This window comes from Myiozetetes cayanensis, unplaced genomic scaffold (assembly GCF_022539395.1).
Source record: "Myiozetetes cayanensis isolate MyiCay16 unplaced genomic scaffold, myiCay2020 scf19, whole genome shotgun sequence".
Lineage (NCBI taxonomy): Eukaryota > Metazoa > Chordata > Aves > Passeriformes > Tyrannidae > Myiozetetes > Myiozetetes cayanensis.
The window spans coordinates 3,369,254-3,388,550 of NW_026087400.1; the positions used below are offsets into that span (position 1 = coordinate 3,369,254).

The 19,297-nt window shown below is 63.5% G+C and overlaps 2 protein-coding genes across 3 annotated transcripts; one reads left to right on the forward strand and one right to left on the reverse strand.

The window, feature by feature from the left end:
- Nucleotides 1-13: 13 nt before the first annotated feature.
- On the forward strand, nt 14-7,997 carry FAM110A (family with sequence similarity 110 member A). 2 transcript variants are annotated; one of them, XM_050313965.1, is made up of 4 exons: nt 14-239; nt 2,606-2,659; nt 3,264-3,877; nt 6,237-7,997. In XM_050313965.1, the coding sequence occupies exon 4, from the start codon at nt 6,306-6,308 to the stop codon at nt 7,305-7,307; it is 1,002 nt and encodes a 333-aa protein (XP_050169922.1). In that variant the 5' UTR covers nt 14-239; nt 2,606-2,659; nt 3,264-3,877; nt 6,237-6,305; the 3' UTR covers nt 7,308-7,997. The 2 variants fall into 2 exon arrangements, with proteins under 2 accessions (XP_050169922.1, XP_050169923.1); XM_050313966.1 differs by lacking the exons at nt 14-239; nt 2,606-2,659; nt 3,264-3,877 and adding an exon at nt 5,097-5,109.
- Nucleotides 7,998-9,793: 1,796 nt separating this feature from the next.
- On the reverse strand, nt 9,794-18,640 carry ANGPT4 (angiopoietin 4). Its single transcript, XM_050313992.1, has 9 exons — nt 18,130-18,640; nt 13,958-14,092; nt 13,616-13,737; nt 13,065-13,297; nt 12,485-12,600; nt 11,937-12,038; nt 11,692-11,858; nt 10,921-11,051; nt 9,794-10,849 (listed from the first exon to the last, which is right to left on the reverse strand). The coding sequence occupies exons 1-9, from the start codon at nt 18,451-18,453 to the stop codon at nt 10,689-10,691; spliced, it is 1,491 nt and encodes a 496-aa protein (XP_050169949.1). The 5' UTR covers nt 18,454-18,640; the 3' UTR covers nt 9,794-10,688.
- Between the last annotated feature and the right edge of the window lie 657 nt (nt 18,641-19,297).

Genomic DNA, 19,297 nt, shown 5'->3' on the forward strand with positions numbered 1-19,297 from the left:
TCTTGGCGGTGTCCTGGACTTTGCCCTTGTCCCCGCCTGAACTGCTTCCCACCTATCACAGACTCTTCTTGCAGGTGCGAGTGTCGCCCGGTGACGGTTTCTGTCCCCATCGGGGCTCTCTGTGGGGTCTTAGGTTGGCATGGGACCCTCGGGGACCCCCGAGTGTGGAAGCTGTCCCGCCGTGGAACACTGCGGGAAGCCAACTGTGACTCAGCATCTGAGCCACAAGCACCAGTCGGGTGAGGAGACAAACTCTAGGCTACCCCCCGCAGCACCCCCACCCCCCGTCCCATCCCAGCACCCACCGCCCCAGGATGCCTCATGGCAGCTCTTCCCCCAGCACCCACCGGGTGTCGCTGGGAGAGCGGGCTGCAGTCCTGCGAAGCCTGGAGCTGCCTTCTCCCGCCTGCCTGCCTGTTTCCCTACTGTTCTCCCTGTCTGCCCTCCCTGCCCCGCTTCCCTGCCTGCCCTGCCTGCCCTGCCTGTCTGCCTGTGCCTGTCCCTGTCCCTCCGGGGGGCTACTGCTCCTGTGGGAGTACCCATAGCAGCCAGGGCTGTTGAGTGCAGTGGGGACAAGGGTGTCCCCTGGCACTGTGGGGACAGGGGGTGCCCGTGGTGGGGGGATGGTCACAGTTTGAGGTGCTGCTGTGGTTTAACCCCAGCAGGCAGCTCAGCCTTCCCCCCACAGTTGCTCACTCCCCTTGGTGGGATGGGGGACAGAATGGGAAAAGGGAGAAAGGTCATACCTTGAGCTAAAGTCAGTTTAATAGGGAAAGCAAGGATGTCCTACAGTCCAGGGTATCCCTTGGTCAGGGGGGCAGCTGTCCCACCCATGTCCCCTCCCAATTTCTGTGCACCCCCAGCCCTCTCATTCACTGGTGGGCAGTGTGAGGAGCAGAAAAGTCTCTGGTACTGTGTGAGCACCGTTCAGCCATAATCCAACACCCCCAGGTTATCAGCTTTCAACACAATTCACAAACAGTCCCACACTGGCTCCTATGGAGAAAATTACCACTGTCCCAGTAAAGAGCAGTACAAAAGCCCAGGGGACCTGGAAGGCAGGGAACAGGTCCAAAGCACTGGGGGAAACCGGGTGCAGGGAGCTCAAACCGGCCCTGCAGCAACTGAGGTTGCTGTGTGTCCATAGTGATGTGGACAGGGAGGGGATGACAATTGTGCTGTGTTTAATTTGGCAGCACAAAGGAGCAGCCAGGCCAGTGGTGAGACCCTTCCCAAGGGCGAATGGCTGCGGGGCAGGGGCACTGGAGCTCGGGGGGGTGCTGAGTGTGGGACCCCCATGCTGCCCCTTCACGCTCCTCACCCAAATCCACCCGACACGTGCTGCCTGCCCTGCCTGTGCCTTCTCCGCCCCCTGCCCGTGCCTCCTCTGCCCCCTGCCCGCCCCACAGCTGAGCCCCCGGCCCCCAGCCCCTCACCCCTCCACACCCCCAGCAGATGCGAGCGAAGGCCCCGGAGGCAGATGGCAACATTTGGTAGCCGAGTGGTCCCTGCCTGCGGGCCTTTGCTGGGCTGTGGTGACCATCCCTCTGGAAAACCCCCTCCTCACCAGCCAGGACTGGGCACCCCATCCCAGCTGCAGCCAGTACAGGGCAGGGGTTACAGTGGGGACTCCCCAGGCTGGGCATGCTGCCCGTGCCATGGGGGTGTCCGGATGGCGGGAGGGCATGGGAGGATCTCGGCAGGCTGGGAGAGCAAGGGTCAGTCCTGAAGCTCAGCCCTGGCTCGACTCTAATATCTGCTTCCAGCTGGAAGCAGTGGAGGCGGTCTGCCTGGGCAGGGAGGGGCTGCTGCTCCATTGCTGGGGGACAAGGGGGACCCTTTCACCCCAGAGACCACTGTCCACCCCATTTGAGTGGGTATGACCCCCCAGACTTGGGGACCTGCTGGCGGGTTACAGCCGCTGGACCCCGGCAGCCCCAGCGCCATTTGCATCTCATTTCCATGTGAAAGGAGCAGGTCAAGTTGAAAGTTGAAAGGCTGGTGGGGGGCAGCCGGGAAGGGGCCGCTGCCGGAGGTGAGACCCCAACAAAAGGGGCCGGATCCCCAGGGCCCGGCGCTCGCCTGGCCACGGGCTGCGGCCACGGCCCCATGGCAGCCGCCATCTGCGGGTCCGTGCCGCCACCACCGGCCAGACAAAGGCCTCGTGCCCGGCATGTCCCCATCTGTCACCTCCCCAGCTCCTGGCTCCCTGAGCAGAGACCAAATGGGGGGATCCGGGTGCAGGCAGCATCCTTCCCTCTGCCCACGGGGAGCGGGGTGATGCTGGGCAGAGCAGGAGCCTCCCCATCGCGTCCCCATGTCCCTTCTAGAGTGGTTCTGCAGAGCTCTTGCTGGGGAAACAGAGGCAGGAGCAGAGGGTGGTTTGCCCTGGGTCAGGGCATGGCAAGGGGATGAAATAAAACACCAGGAATTAGCAGCTACCAAGATGAAGGGGCTGGGGGCTCCCAGATCTTTGGGGTGCCTCTGCATGGGGCTGCCTACACTGCACTGAGCCCCAGTAGGTGCTACCAGGCACCTGCAGCTGCCTCCACCCCACATTTCCAGGGAGGAATTGGCCTCTGAATGTGTTTCTGCTCATTTGCAGCTGCACTTACCTTTCAGGAGGTCCTGAGAGTGGCACCAGGAATGTCTGTGGGAGGTGAGAGCAAAGGCAGTGCCAATGCCTCTGTTTCCAAACACCGTGCCCTTGTCCCTGGAGCAGCAGGGGAGGTGCTGCACCAGGTGCTGGGGAAGCATTCCTGCAGAAGGTTGCCCTCCCGGAGCATGTCCTGGGATGCTCCCGGGGAGGGCGAGGCACGGGGCGCTGCCTGGCTCCAACGCCCTGCTCCGACGGGCCAGACGTGCCCGGGCAGCTCCTACAGCCTCCTGCCTGCACCCGTGCAGCCTCGGCAGCCGTGGGGGGATGCAGCCCGAGGGCTCTGCCCTCGCCTACCGACCGGGCAGGGATTTTCCAGCCGAGCCCGTTGTGTGGATCTGAGCCTAGGGTAGCCCTCTGGTTCCCAGACAGCTGTTTACTGTGTACTTCCCTTGGCTCTTCTCCCTCCACCAACTCCTTGTGTTGCTCCAAGAGCAGTTTGAACAATGCAGGACTGTAACTGAGCTCATTCCCTCCATGCAGAGCTGACTCCGGTACCATGGAGCAGGAGCCACCCTGGGGCTGGGGTCAGGCCTAGGGGTTCAGGTGGCTGTGGGTTTGGTGACCCTGCTCGAGTGTGTCACCTGCCTGCCTTCCTACTCACCAGATTATTTTCCTACACTTTGGAATTTTTGCTGCCAGGTGCATGGGGAAATAAGGCGAGTTTTCCACATCAGAGCAGGCCCTGCCAGCTGGCCGTGCCGGTGACACGGGGGGACTCAGGTGCCCACAGGAGGGCTGGGAATTTCCCTGTCTCCCTCAAGCCCTGACACAGCACCAGGATCCTCTGCCCGCAGTGGGCAGCGACGTTCAGAAGGGTTTTGGCTGTGCCCGTGTGAGCACCTCGGGCCATGAGCGCATCCGGGCTGCCCAGCCGGCACCGCGGGCTGAACCGGCACTTGGAACGTCACCAGGCACCGTCACGCTGCGTGACGCAGCCTGGCATGGGGGAATGCCCCGTGGTTTCGATCCCGTGTGAGCGCTGAGCTGCCTCGGAGGGCGTCCTCACCCGGAGCTGACTCAGCGGCAGCCGCCGCACGCGGAGCTGCTCCAGCGCCCGCCAGCCACCGTCCCGCGGGGACACGGAGAGGACGTGGCTGGGTAGCAGGAGGAGCGGGGACATTGGGACAACGTTGGGACGCCCTCAGAAAGAGCGCAGGGGGAAGCAGTGTGGCAGCTGATCCGTGCCGAGGAGGCTCCCACGCCGCAGGGCCGATCCAGGTGGGTGGCGGAGGTGGTGCTGGTCCCGTGCCGGTCCCGTGCCAGCAGAGTGGGGCTGGGTGAGCTGGTGAGGGGTGGGTCACAACTGCACCCCTCTGGAGCAGCTCCGTCCAGGCAGGAGGCGACCTGGTGTGCCAAGTGATCCTGGCTGGGCTGCCCACCCCAGGAGGGCAAGGAGCTGGGGCCATGCTGGGTGTTGCCCAACACTCAGATCCCCACGCTCCGGCTGGGCCTGGGGCATGGGATAATATTGGGGCACAGGGATAATGTTGCCGTGTTTTGGGGTCTGTTGGAGGGCGGCTCCACTCGGCTCGCCTTGGCTCAGTGCAGCCCAGCTCAGCGTGGCCGTGCCAGCACAACGGCTCAGCACCACAGGAATGTGGAGCAGCAGGTTGTGCCCGACCTGGCTGTCCGTGCTGGGGAGGGGACCCCACACCGGCCACAGGTGACTGCTCTGAGGGACCCTGTGTCCTCATCCCTGTGCCCCAACAGCCACCTCTGCCATGGCTTGGCCCAGGGCTCAGTGTCTGGCACTGAGCTGAGCTCCAACACTCGACATGGGGACACTTATCTCCTTCACCTTGCCTGGGGGGCACATTTGCATCCTGTGCTAAGCCAGAGAGCCCTCCCTGTGGCTGGCACAGGTATGAGGGCAGCAGGGCTGGACATTGGCATGGGGTCTGGGCAGTGCTGGACCCAAGGGGTGCTGCAGAGGGGTGCAGAAAGCTGCTCCAGTGAGGAGGCAGGAAGATTTGCGCCGGTGCTGGGACCGTCCCCAGCTGTCACCATGCCTGACCGCCCCCCTGCAGACACTTTCCAGGTCAGGAGGCAGCGTGTCCCCCCAGGCAGGGCATGAGGACGAGGACAGGGACAGCCATCCTCCCCCAGGCCTCTCGCCTGTCACAGCGTGTCAGGCGGACACACCGTGTGCTGTGCAGGAACCCTGCTGGGGTGCAGATCCTGAGGGGGCTGGGGCAGGCACAGTGTCACCCCTGGGCTGGCAGGGGGTGCAGACGTGGCTCAGCTGTGGCTCAGCCATGGTTTGGCAGGGCTGTGGGTGCCGGGGCTGGCTCCTGCCGCCTGCGGCCAGTGCTGGGACAGGCTCTGGGCTGCACCCAGGAAGTTTGTGCAGGGAGTTGAGTGGGTGACGTGACAGCTGCCTGCTCGGGGCTGCCGTGAGAACGAGTGGGGCCACAGCCCACTGGCCCCCACCGTGCCCACCACTGCTCCTGGTGAGTGCCGGGGCTTGTTCCCACCTCCTCGGGGCTCACCAGTGCCCCAAATCAGGACCACTGGGGTGGGATCTCAGAACAGCTCGGGAAGGGGGCTGGGGGAGGGAGTTTGAGCCATATGTACCCCTGTGTGCTCTGCCATTGCCTGAGCTTCCTTGGGTACTGGGCCCCTTCCTGGTGTGCCCACCCCTGGGTAGGGGGCTGCAGAGGGGTGCAGGGCTGGTTTGGGTGTTCCCCCCCTTCCTGCTGTGGGCGGGCTGGTGCCTCTGCACGGCCGTTGTGGCAGCGGCTGCGCTCGTTGGGGTTGGCAGGGGCCCAAGGACACGGGGTGCACGGGGCCCCACGCTGCTCCCAGCGCACTGTGGCCGGGGAAATGCTGGTGGAAACCCCCACTCATGCTTTCCAAGGAGCTCCAGGATGGGAGCAGTGAGCATGGGAGCTTGCAAGAGCAGCCAGGGTGTTTGCATAGAGGGCCTAGAGTTGAGGGAACAGCAGAGGGAGTGGAGCACTGATTCCCCCAGCCTGGAAGGGTGGTGGGTGAGGAAACCCTGAACCTGGGAGTAGGCAATGCACCCCTCGGCATGGGTGATGTAAAGATGTGGGTGACTGCACCCCGGGAAGCAATCAGTGCTCCCGTAGGAGCACGCAATGCACCCCTGGGAGAAATCAATGCTCCTCTGGGAGCGGGTGACACATTTGTGGGTGCAGGAAATGCACCCCTTGATGTGGGTGATGCTCCCCCTGGGCACATTCAGTGCGCCTCTCGATGCAGGCGGTGCATCCCCGGGCACAAGCGATGCGGGCAGAGCACGGGTGAGGGGTGCTGGGCTCTCCCCGCCCCACTCGCTCCCCAGGGTGCCCCTCGCCGGGGCCGGCCCCATTGGCCCCGGTGCGGTTTGAAGCAGGCGTGCGGCGCGGATTGGCCGGGGGACGTGTCGGGGAGGCTCGGCGGTGGTGGAGGCGTGGTGTCTGCCTTCAAATAGACAGCCCGGGGCCGGCGGCGCAGCCAGTGCAGCACCGCACAGCCCGGGCAGCCTTTGTCTGCCGCGGGGCCGGGGCGCGGGCAGGGGCAGCATCGGCAGCATCGGCAGCATCGGCGCCGCGCTCACCCCGGTCCCTCTCCGCAGCCGACGGCACGAGAGCCCCTCGCTGCCCGTGGCGGCCGCCCACCCCCTGTCCCGCTGCCGGCACGGAGGATGCCCGTCGAGGCGCTGCAAGCCGGCGACACCATGAAGGGGGTGACGGTGACAGCGCCTTTCACCTCGGTCATGCCCGTCCGCATCCTCCGCAAGGGCCCCGCGTATTTCCGCCGGCACGCCGAGCCGGGGGCCGCGAAGCCCAGCGCAGTGGAGAGGCTGGAGGCCGACAAGGCCAAGTATGTGAAGAGTCAGCGGGTCGCCAGCACCAAGCAGGAGCCGGTGAAGCCACTGCTGCTCAAGCAGCCCCTCTTCACGCCGGGGGTGCGCCGGGCTGTGCTCACCCCCAGCCGCAGGGCACCCGCCAGCCCGCGCCGCGCCGAGGCTGCCAGCCCAAAGGCCTCCCTTGACCTGGAGATCCTCAACAACCTCATCAACCTCTGTGACAGCCCCTTCCCTAAGGCTGAGAACCCACTGGGCAGGGAGTGCAGGTGGCGGGCAGAGGTGCCGGTGGCGGAGGGGCCTGGCAAGCCGCCGGAGAGCCCCACCATGGCCAGGCCCCCCGGCAGCGTGGCTGTGCGGAGGGTGGACGTCCGTCCCTGTGGAGCTCCACGGAGCCCAGTGACACCGGTGCCCGCGTCCCCTGTCCCAGGTGGGCTGCCTGTGACCCCGTCTCGGAGCTCACCCGCCCGCCCCGAGAGCGCCCGCCGGCAGCCGCTGCTGCACCGCTCCAAGTCGGACCTGAGCGACCGGCTCTCGCGGGCCACTGCCGACCTGGAGCGCTTCTTCAACTACTGCGGCCTCGACCCCGAGGAGATGCAGGACATGGGGGCCGAGCGCTTCGCCCGCGCCAGCTCCGACATCGTGTCCCTCAAGTTCCACAGCGTGAGCACGGCCAGCTCGGAGGGCGGGCGCTCGCCGCCCAGCGCCGCCACACTGGAGGGGCGACCGGCCGAGCGTGTACCCTACGGCATCTCCGTCATCGAGCGCAACGCCCGTGTCATCAAGTGGCTCTATGGGCTGCGCCAGGCCAGGGAACCCCAGCAGGTCTCCAATGTGTAGCAGTGCCATGGTGGGCACCGGAGATGGGTTGCTTGCAAGCGGGCAATGTTGGATGGGGACAGAGCCCAGGCTGTGCCCTGGGAGGAGCAGGGACCTCTTGGCTGTGACAGGACCCTTGAACTCAGCCCCCCCTGTGCCACAGCACCACTGGCCCGATGTGGTGGCTGGGCATCCATCATCAGACCCCTGTGGCAGCACTGGCGAGTCAGGCCCCTGCAAGCCTGTGGGAAGGCAGAGGATACGTGTGTCCCTGGGTGTGGGGCTGGTCCCCAAAACCCATGGAACCCCATGTGTGGCTGCCCTGCCTGCTCTACTGGCAGCTCCTGCCTGCTGTGCTCCTCACCAACACCCATGGGTGGGGTGCAAGGGGCTGGTTCCCCCCTGCACGGAGCAGGGACACAGCCCTGGGGAGGGAGCTGCCCCTGTGCAGCCTCCACTGAGGGGGTCCCACTGCCTGAGGTGGGGGCTGTATCCTGGTGGCCCTGTCTTATTGCTGAAGGTCTGGGAGAAACTGGGTGCTTCAGGGGGTGGGGGGCAAACCTGACCCCCTGCTTGGAGCCACCCAGGGCTGTGTGTGTGCGTGTGAGTGTCTGTGGGTGCCTGTGTCCCCCCCGGGCTGCCAGAGGGCCTGCAGCCCACACCATGCTGGACCTGGTATTTATGAAGACAGAAGTTCCTCTTTTCTACTGTTTTTCCTGATGTTTCATGTGTAAATAATAATAATGGTAATGCAGCCAGGTTTATTATTAAATGTCTGTGTTTTGGAGGCTGTGCGTTGTCTCTTGAGGCGGTGGAGGTCGGGATGGGGCAGGGACCCTTGGTGTGCCTGCGGATCTGCAGGACTGGGGGCGCTGAGCGGGTGGGTGCTGGCAGGAGCGATGGGTGCTGTGCTGTGGCGTGTCAGCGCGGGGCCCGGCGGGCACGGCAGGGTGGTGGTTGGGTCTGGCAGGTCCCGGCAGAGCCCCAGTCAGTGGGATTCCCCTCTGTGCCATGCAGCCCTCCCCTGCCTCCTTGCCTCTCTCCAGCAAAGCTTGGCTGGATCCTGGCTCCCCCGAGACTGGGAGATGGGGGTGGTGATAGTGGAGACCTCCCAGGCGGGCTGGGATGAAAGTTGGTGCAGGGAGTGCTTTGAAGATGAAAAGCGCCTCTGTGTTCTCCCAGGGCAGCCCTGCGTGGCTGGGGCAGCACTGGGGCCCCCTTGACTGGGGCTTGCACACAGCACCCCATGAAGAAGCAGTTCCCACCCCAGCCCAACTCCTGCACTGTGCATGTCCACCCAGATCTGCAGCCTGTGGAGCAGGATTCGTCCAGCTCCTGCTGGGATATCAGCAGGGCTGGGTGTTGGGGATGTGCAGGGCAGGATGTTGTGGCAGGACATGGTGACAGGACTTGGTGACAGGACTCGGTGACAGGATGGCATCTGGCTGTGAGTCAGGCTGACAAAGTGCTCTGGGGAAGACACACATACCCGGGGGATCCTTAATGATGGCACATGGGGCACCAGGTGTCTCCCCAGGGAAAACACCCCGGAAATCAGAGGGGGACAAGGACCCCAGGCACCCGCCTGGGGACAGCCTTCGCCCTTGGGGAAATCTCTGAGGGAACCGGATCCCTGCTGGTGGCTGGGACCGGCTGTGCTGCTGGATTCCTCAGCCTGGCGTGTCCCAGGGCTTGGTCTAAATTTGCTGCTATGGCGAAGGAGCCGGGGGGGCATGGGCTAAGCAGCCACATGTTCCCCAGGCACCGCCTGTCCTCGGTGTGGCTCTGCTGTCCCAGTGTCCTGCGTGGCCAGGGCCTGACGTGGCTGTCCAAAGCCCTGTGTGCTCATGTGTGCAAGCATGATCCTGTGCACGCATGTCCAAGGGTATGTGCCTGTCCACGTGCACGCGTGTTTATGTACATGATTTCCGTGTGCATGCGGATGCACGGACAGCAGCCGTGTTCCCGAGGCAAGGGTCTCCATCTGACCTGGCACTCACTAGGACTGCCAGCACAAAACCCCGGCACAGACGTGTCCAGGAGCATGTGCCCCCCTGGAATGCCCCCCTGTCGCCTGTCCCTGCTGGGGACAGCAGGGCAGCTCCCTGCTCCCTATCGCTTTCCCTGGCAGCTGCCTCCCCGTGGCTCCGGTTTCACGGGGAGTGCAGCTGAGCCCGTCGGTTATTCCAGGGAGGAGGGGAAATGCCCATCACTGTCACCAAGCCCCCCAGCCGAGATCTCCCATGGGTGCCCCAAGCGCAGGCAGGAGGTGCAGGCAGCCAGCCAGGACAGAAGGAAAACCGGCAGCACCGCCCCCTGTGTTTTCCATTTTTTAATTATTCCCCACTGATGAGCATCTTCTGGAAGCGCCAACGACGTCACGTGCTTTAATCAGTGTTAATTAGCGGGTGCCTCGGGACAGAGATGAGGGGAGGCAGCAGGAGCCCCCCCGCTGCTGCGTGCACAGCCGGTGCCAGTGCCAGTGCCAGCACCCACCACTTCCCACCCCCAGCCCCATCTTTAACCACAGCCCCCTCCCCACCCGCGACCTCCAGACCCATCCTGGCTATCCTGGGGCTCTGCCAGCCCCCTGCCAGCTCAGTGTCTGCTCACAGTGAGTGCCTTCCAGCACTGGACCATCAGCCATCCCAGGACTGGGCCCCCTGAGGGTCCCCACAGGCACCCCCTGCTCTTTTTGTCCCCTCTGGTGGCCGGCCCCATCCTGTGAGGAGCAGTGCCTGTCCTGCCATGCAGGAAGACAGTGGCTTGAGCCACATGTGGAAGGGATCAGCCTGTGTCCCCCTGCATGGCTGTGCCTGGGCAGAAGGGGATGGAGGGATGCCACCAACCCCAGTACTTGTGAGGATCCCTGTCCCACCCAGCTCCTCTAATCCTGCAGGAAGGCGGGATGGTGCGGGCTTTACAATGCCCAAAACCAGTGAAAAGGCAAAGCCCCCACCATGCCTTGGAGCCCATCTGAATGCACAGTGGTCCCAGAGGTTCTCATCACTGTGTGGGGGGTCTTGGACACCTGTCCCCAGGGCAAACCCCTGAGTCCCAGCAGAAATCTGTGGAGAGAAGCTGAGGTGGGATCAGGGGGTTTCCATGTGCCAGAGCCCACTTCAGCTGGACTGGCTTTGTCTCAAGGCAGGGCCCCCAGGCCAGCTCCTTCAGCACCAGCACCCCTCACCCCTGCCCGCAGTCCCTCCGGCACGGCCATGATGACACTGCAGGCATCTGGAAAATGGGATAAACAAGAGTGAAAAAAAAAAAAACAACTGGTGGAAAAGGTTCCCTGCAGTGGCCAGGGGAGGGGGTCTCAATCTTCCTCAACCATCCCTTGTCCTGGACTTCTCCCTCTGTGCTGGCACCGCTCTCAGTGCCTCCCTGACTGCCGGCACATCAGAAGCTGGTGGGTCGGATCATCATGCGAGTGCCCCTCAGGGAGTAGCTGGGCCCCTGGAAGTGGTGCCAGCGGATGCCGTTGAGCTTGCGGATGTTGTTCCGGGCTGGGTAGTAGATGCCGTTCAGGTTGGAGAGGCCACAGGCGTCGAACCACCATCCTGCGGGGAGGGTGGCACCGTGAGCGGGCACCCAGGGGTGCCGCGCAGGGGTCCCCCCCTGCTCCACTCACCTCCCGAGAGCATCTGGGCACACTTGCAGAGGCAATTGTCGTTGTCGGCGTCGCGGGTGCTGAAGTGGGTGCCCTGCAGGGCCAGGCCACTCTGCTGCCCGGCAGTGCCACTGTAGTCCTGCAGTGACAGCCTGCGCCCAGCAGGAGCACAGTCACCGTCACTGCCGGCTGCTGGGGGGTCACAGAGCCCCCCAGCCCTGCTCAGGGAGGCCGTGGTTGCCACGAGCTGAGCACAGCATGGATGGATGCAGGCAGGGATCCTGCACATCCAGCTTGGTGGGGTCCCCAAGGGTGGAGGCTGTGCTATGCTGGGGCAGAGAGCACCGCGCTCCAAATCTCCTCCAGTCCCCTTCGCTGGGGCCCAGCTCGGTGCATGCATGGGATGGATGGTGCAGGAGATCTCCAGAGTCTGGTCCCACTTCCAGCCCAGCAGGGAAGACCCCAGAGGGCCCCCCTCCTGCCTGTTGCCAGGAGCACACAGTCATGGCAAGCTGGACATCATTAGCACAGCATCCCTCCCCAGACATGGGCAGCCTGGGGATGCCTGGCACCCCCAGGAGTGCCTGGTGACCACGGCTGTGTGACCCCACTTGCCCAAGCAGCGAGCTGCAGTGCAAGTGCCCCCTGCAGCTGCCTGGGATAGGAACTCCCTCTGGGATGGCAAATCCTGCTGCCTTGATGCAATTCTATACATTAAAAATCCGCTTCTCAGGAGTCCAGGAAGAGAAGAAAGAGTGCGAGGTGGCCGCCCTTGCAGTGCCTCTCTCCTACCTGTACAGCTGCCGCTCACTTCCCAGCTGGAATTTCCCGTACTGGGCATACACCTGCCTGCCCTCCCAGTCCTGCAGCTCCACTCGCAGGGCGTAGGGCACCCGGCTCGTCAGCAGGTGCACGGCCTCGTTACCCAGCCAGTACTCCCCTGCTGCATCTCCAAAGCCCTGGGGAACAGCAGGGTGGGTGAGTGCGGGGTGCCCGAGGTGCCCCCAGGGTGTCCCCATCCCCAGGAGGGCACAGACCTGCTTGTACTCCCTCCAGCTCCTCTGGAAGCTGAGGCTGCCGTTGGCACGAAGCTGGATGACAGTCCAGCCCCCTTGGTCCGTCTCCATGTCACAGTAGGCCTGTAGAGGGGAGAGGAGGATGGGCTGGGGATGGCTTGGAACGGGCAGTCAGGGGCATCCCCCAGTGGACTGGGCAGCTTGGTGCGGGCACTTCATGGGTGCCAGGGCTTGTTGAGGGGCTGTCAGGCGTGTGCTGTGCCCAGTGCCTGGCTGGGGGGTCACTCCTCCCTCCATGGCTGTGGGCAGGTGCTGGGGCATGGTGTTCACAGGTGAGGTTGCCTCTAAAATCAGTTTTATCCCTCCATCTGGAAGGCTGTGCCAGCCCTGCCTTTACTGGGTGGGTGCTGCCTCCAGCCCTGAACAGCCCCTGGGGCCGGATCGTGTGGGGAGAACTGCCCTGGGATGTGCCATACCCACCGTGGTCTGGAGCTGGTGTGCACTGGGTTGCACTGGGGTGGGAAGCACCCCGAGGTGCTGCAGGGGTGCCCTCCCCAGGCTATGCTCACCTTTTTGGGCTCGCTGAGGTTGGCGATGTGCAGGGTGTACACGCCGCTGGTGCGGATGCCTGCCCGGCGCACCTCAGCACAGTCCTGGAATTGCTGCTCCTGCCCAGCTGACATGGCTGTGGCAGAAGGGACAGCGAGATGGCAGAAGCCCTGCCAGCCCCACAGCCCTGCCTGGTTTTGCTGCTCTTCCCTCTTCCTTTGGATGCCTTTGTGCCCACGGACTATTTTTCCTCCTTCTGTGCCGTCTCCCACAGGCTGAGCAAGGCAGCTGTGCCACTAGGGTTGCTGCCAGCCTAACCCTGGGGGTTTTCCATGGCTGGGGAGGGAGTCAGGATATGAACACTCCCCCTGAGGGCTCTAAGCTGCTACTTAGGTGCAATGAGTGGCTCATTTTCTAGTGGAAGGTGTCCCTGCCCACGGAACAAGATGAACTTTAAGGTCCTTTCCAACCCAAACCATTCTGCAATTCTATGATTCTTGGGGTGAAATCACTCAAGCTGAGCTGAGCACCCTCCTGAGAGGGGAAGGTGTTCTCCCACTGCCTGTACCCTGCCCACACCCTGCCCCATGCCCTGCTCACCTCTGCCCTGCGAGACGAGGCGCACCAGGCTCTGCACAGACTGGAGGAGCTGGAGCTGCTGGCGCTGGAGCAGGCTGGTGTTGGCACTGGCAGCCAGCAGCGTCTTTTCCAGCTCCTCGATGGTGCCACTCTGCCGGCTCAGCAGCCGCTGCAGCTTCTCCTTCTCCAGATGGGCCCCTGCCAGCTCCGCCTGCTGCTTCGTCTCCATCTCCAGCACCCGCACTTCCAGGATGCTGGGAGGGGGATGCAGCAGTGATGGGGATGGCAGAGCGGACCCAGCCTCAGCTGCAGTGTCCTGGCATGCCTGCGGGGACCCATTGCTGTCCCCATCCCCTGCTGCACAGACTGAATCTCACCCCCACCTCTGGGATGGGCCCAGTCAGGGGAACCCAAAGCCCAAGGGGCCATGCTGGGGCTGTGCAACCCCCAGGGACCCCAGCCAGCACCTGGAGGGGTTCAAGTCCCCTCAAAGTGCAGTGTGAGGTGGGAGACACCAGCCCCCCTGTGGGGTTCAAAGGCTGTGGGCATCCCTGAGCCACTCCAGTCCCTACTTGTTCCTGTTCTGCAGTTTATGGATCTCGTTGGTCTGCAGCAGCAGCTGCTTCTCCAGCTTGGTGGTGGACAGGGAATTCTCCTGGAGCTGCATCTCGATGCGCCAAGTCTGATTCAGCACCTGCCTCAGGAGCAGAGGGAAGCATTGGCATCAGCAGCCAGGACCCCACCACATCCCCTGATGTCACCAGGCTGGCAGGTCCCTGGCACACAGCCCTGTCACCTCTGGCACTGGTGCACTAAACCCTGTGTCACCTCGGGGAATCGCCCCACTTTTATCAGCAGACAAACAGTGCCACCCTCCACCACGCTCTCAGGGTGGTGGGGACGTGGGGACACACCTGGGCCTCCACGTCGGTGAGCTTGCGGCTCTGCTCGGCGCTGCGGTTGAGGAGGGAGCTGCCGATCTCCAGCACGGTGGCCGTCTGGTTCTGCGCCACCTCCGGCTTCACGCCGCCCTGGATGTAGCTCTCCAGCTGTGGAGGGGAGTGGGGATGCAGGGGATCGTTTGGGCACCTCGCCAGGTCCCGTCTCCTCGCCCTGGCCCAGCCTGGCACCGCTGGGCACAGCCCTGAGGCACAGCCCTGCGTGTTTCAGCCCGGCAGGACCCACCCTGGGGGCCCTTCGAAACTTATCAGGGGACAGAGCGAGATGAGCTGCTGCGGGGGAGCCCCCTCGGGCACTGTCTGCCAAGATTCCTGGGCTGCCGTGCCAGCTGGGACCTGGCACGGGCTTGTGTGTGCCCAGGTGTGCTGGAGAGCTGGGGCTGATGGCCAGCTGGGGTGGCCCTGCCAAGAAGCCGGGCAGGAAGCGGCTGGCATTGGCATTGGCATTGGCACTGGCATCAATTCCCAGCCCGCAGCCACTGGTTTCCCAGGGCTGGGGAAGTGGAGGGTGGGAGGCCACCATGGGCCAGAGAAGGTGGCTGTCCAGAGCTTGGTGCTGCCCCACCACGGGGAAAAACCTCTGGGCTGGGAAGGAGCTGGCAGCGGACACAGCTCGGACACAGCTGAGATGATGCTTCCGCTTTCCCAGCCCGCGGGGGAGCCGCCTTTCCCAAAGGCCTTGCTATTTCTGGACACTCTGCCATGAGGTTCCCATTCAGCCCCTCCCCAGGGCGCTGGCCTCGATGGGGGTACAGTCCCTCGGCGGGGGCCGCAGGGAGCGGAAGGGGCCGCGCTGCCGCCCACGCTGGGAAAGCAGCCCCCGAGAGCAGGGGAGGGGGATGGGGCTGCCCAGCTTCCTGCACCTCACAGATCCCACTGTCTCTGCACTGCCCAGATCCTGCTTCCCTGCCCCTGCAGGGAGGGAGCCCCACATCCCCGTGCATCTCGTGGGGTTGTGGACCAGGGTTGGGATGCTGCTTCCTGGGCGGCGTGGCAAGCAGGCAGCGGTGCTGGGATGCTCTGCACCGTGCAGGGAATGCGGTGGTGCCGGGATGCTCGGCATGGGAGCACAGCCAGGAGCTGGCCAGGGCACAGGGCTCTGCACTTGTTTGGCCTGATGAAATCCCACTGACGGTGGCAGGGCCCCATTCCCTCCTCCCCAGCACCAGGCAGTGGCAAAACCATCACCCCACCATGAGCACTCGTGGTGGGGGCAGGAAAGTCCCGGGGCTGGGTGTCCCAGCTGGCGTTGCCCGCACTCGCTTCCCTGGGGATTTTCCTTCGCAGAAATGAGCTCTAGGGGAGGAAGCGGGGAAAGGTCGGAGAGCCGCGTCTGGAAAACATTTCCCCGAGCTGAGGGATTGCTGGAGAGTTTCCCTTTAACCACGTCGTTAATCTTGTTGCTTCACAGGGCTCGGGGAGGCCTTTTCTCCCCCCTCTCAATCTTGCTTTTCTTTTTTTTTTTGCTTTTTTTTTTTCTTAAATAAACATATCTGCGAGCTGAGGGCAGAACATACCCATGGAAAAGGTCAGGCTGGCACAGCGAGGGCTGAGAGCCCCAGAGAGAGACCCCTGGATCCCGGCCCCAGCAACTCCCTGGGAGCTGGAGTGGGACACAGAGAGGGAAAGGCTCTGTGCTGAGGACAGGGAATCTGGGATTGTCCTCCCCTCACCTCACAGGGCTCCCCTGGGCTCAGAGGGTCCCACCAGACTCATTCCTCCACTGTAAGAGTAGAACAGTGGCTTGGAGGGACTGTGGTGCTGTGGGCCACCCCAAAAAGCTGCCCTGGAGCAGGAGGAACCCCAGTCACCCTCTGTCCCCATGCCAAGATCCTGTTGCCCATGGCTGAATGATCCAGTGCTACCTTCTTGCAGCCACATCCCCCACCAGTCAATGTCCCTCACCTGTCCCTGCCCTGGCATTTCTAAACACCCCAGAAACACCGGCTGGGGGGATCCTAGAGCCAGAAGTGGAGGGATAGCCCCCCACCTGCTGCCCACACCCCTGCACCCATCCCAGGCTGAGCAGCACCGGCCCCTGCTGCCCCAGAGCTGCCAACCTGCCACAGCCCCACTTTGCCCCTACTTGGCACCCCATCCCACCCTGAGCCCACCCAGACCCTGTGGCACCATCAAATGTTTGTGTTTGAACTAAAATTAATTCCTCCCAAAACAGGAACAGCCAACATGTCCTTGTGTGCTGGGTCCTGATCACGTCCCTGTCCCCCACAGCCACGGGGGGCTGCACAGGGGGAGGGTGGACCAGCCCCCCAGTGCCATGGATGGGGTTCCTGGAGGAGGTTGGTGCTGGGGCTGCTGGGAAGCCCTGCTGGGTCTCAGGGGACCTCCGAATTCCTCGGCACCCTGCAGGGCTCCCCGTGCCAGGGCAGAGCAGACGGGGATGCGATGTTGTTTACGATCTGTCCCTGAACCCGATGCCTCCTTTGAGCCCTGGTTTGTTTGTTCAGGGCTGGAGTTCGACCAAAACAAGCCTCCCTGGGCAGTTCCACTGAAATTCGGGAAGCCAGGGAACAACAGAAAAAAACGTAGCTGTAAGCTGCCTCTAAAAGGAGAGAGCTGTGCTGCAAGACGGGGTGGGATGGGGTGGGAGAGAGCGGGCTGGGATGGATGCTTGGGATGGGATGGGACAGGGTGGGATGTTTATGATGGCATGGATGGATAGAATGGGATGGGACCCAGTGCCCCACTGGGGGACTGCTGCCACAACTGCCCAGATGTGCAGCCCCACTTTGCCTGTGGCTGCCTGCTCTGGACAGGACCAAGAGCACCTGTGGTGGGACCCCTGGCTCTCTGTCTTGCTCAGCCATGCCCAAAGGCTGCCCTCATGCCGGGAGAAGCTCAGAGCAGGGCTGAGCACACAGGGCACAAAGACACCAGAGCACAGGGACCCCGGGGCTGCGTGTGCCCAGCAGAGCCAGCAGGTCCCACAGTGATGGAGATTCAGTGCCACTGGGTTGTCACTGGCCCCGCTGATCCCTCTGCAACCCCCCGGGCTGGCTTCCAGCAGAGCCATGGTTCAGCGTTTTCCCAGCTTTTGAGGAATTTGTCCTCTAGGATGGGGCAAGGAACAACCCTGCACGTCCCTGCTGCCCACCCTTTCCCCCACGGCTGGGATGGCTGCCCGAGCAGTGTGGCTGGCACAGGCCACCCCCGGGACCCCCACTCAGTGTGTTGGCCCCATCCCCATCCCTGAGTGCTTTGGGGGCTCGGTACACACCTCAGCTGGGGCATCACCCAGGAAATGAGGGTGCAGAGGCACACAGGTCCCGTTGCACCCCAGTGGGACACCACAGGACGTTGGATGTGGCTCTGCTGGGTCGGTGACAGCTGGGGACAAGCCGCTTCCCGTCTTATCAGCTCAGGCACCCAGGCACTCAGGCATGGGGTGGAGGGTTTAGGGGCCCCCCAAGAGGTGTCCCCTGGGATGAGCTATTCCTGGGTCTGACGCAGGCAGCCGTGCTTGGCTGATGGGGGCTTCAGAAAGGAAATGCTGCTTCCTGCCTCAGGCTTTGGGGATGGGGGAGGGAAATCCTCTGAGTACAGAGCCCCTCTGGTGTGGCATCCCACCCTGCCCCCCCCATGGGTCACAGGGCCACCCAGGAGCCACAGGTAACACACAAAGTCTCACTGAGTGCTGGGAGCTTTGGCAAAACCCATAAGAGGGAAAATGATGAATCTGGAGAGATTTTGGTGGCCTCTGCCCTTAGGTCCCTCACTCTGCCACCAGCCAAACCCCTTCCTAGTACTCTGACCCAGAATAAGGAATGCTGAGTTCCAAGAGATGCCTGGCATGGCCAACCCAGCCAGGAGCACAAGGAGTCCTCGTGGCAGGGATGGACAGCGAATACAGCCTCAGTGGGACAAGCTCTGGGTGAGTGATCTGCAGCTCCCATCCCCTCCACACAGACAGTACCTGATGGCAGCTGCACAACGGCAGGGAAAAGCTGACCTGGCCGCTCAGGTGGACACAGTCCCAAATGTCTCCAGCTGTGCTGCCGGAGCAGGGAGTGGCTCGGGTATGCTACATGTGTGTGTGTTGGACACAGACCCCTGCCCACACCACCCTGCTACCTGTCCCCCCCACACCCCACATCCCCACATCCTACCTTCAGCAGCCACCGGGTGCTGTTCTCCAGGATCCTCTCGAGGTGCTGCAGGCGCTGGGCAGCCCCATGCCCGGCATGTGCGGTGCTGGCTGGCGAGTCCCGCTGCAGCAGCACGTTGGCTGGGCCAGGGGCAGGGCCGGGGGAGGCCGGGCAGGGCAGTGGGTCAGCCTCGGGCAGCACGAAGGTGTAGCTGCAGTGGCCGTGCTGCACGCGGTGGTAGCGCCGGCGCCCGCCCCCGTCCAGGGCCTGGCGCTGGGCTCTGGTGGCACACAGGGCCGTCGTGGCGCAGGTCAAGGCCACGAGGCCAAGGCTGAGCGCCCACATGGCACAGAGGTCCCCACGGTGCCGGGGTGCAGCGGCAGTTTGCTCTGTGCCGGCGTGGGTCAGTGGGCGCTCGCGTCGAGCCGCGGCGATTTCGGCATTTCCTCCCTCTGAGCCGGCGCTGGCCGACCCGGCCTTTTATCGCCAGCACTCGCAGGGGGAGAGGGGAGGGAAAATAAAAAAAAGAAAAAAAAAAAGAAAAAAAAAAGAAAAACAAAGGGAAAAATCTGTTTAAAAACAATACTTCTATCTTTTCTCTCTCCTCTGAGCCCACTCTGGGGAGATCAAGTTTCACACGTGATCTATAAATGTCTCTCGCACACAAACACACACACACACACACACTCGCACACGCAGCCCCCCTCCCTCCCCCAGACATTCTCTGCACAGCTCATTGCACCTCCCGGGGTGGGCAGCACCATGGCAGCACCAAACCCTCGCACCCTCTGGCCCTGCACCCAGTGAAACCCCCCAATCAGCCCCCTCTGGGATTTGCCACCCCCAGCCCCCCCCATGCCCGGGAGTACAGCTCCCTCCCCATGTCCCAGCTATTTATAATGCCAGCAGGAGTCAGGCCTGGATTTGGCTGCTGCAGCCTCGGGGTCAGGCTGGGGAGGCTGTGTCCCAGGCAGAGCTTGGCAGGACACAACCAGACTGTGTATGGGGTTTGGGGTGCCCACCTCGCAGGCTGGGGGTCCATCAGGTGCTGATGGGCTCCCACCAGAATTGGGGGTCACCACTCCTGCCAGCCCACGTGCTGGGATAGATCTAGGATGTGTCCCCCAGGAGGGGACAGTCCCAGTGTTGGGGACAGGCTGCCAAGGGGATACCTGAGCATCACAAGAGA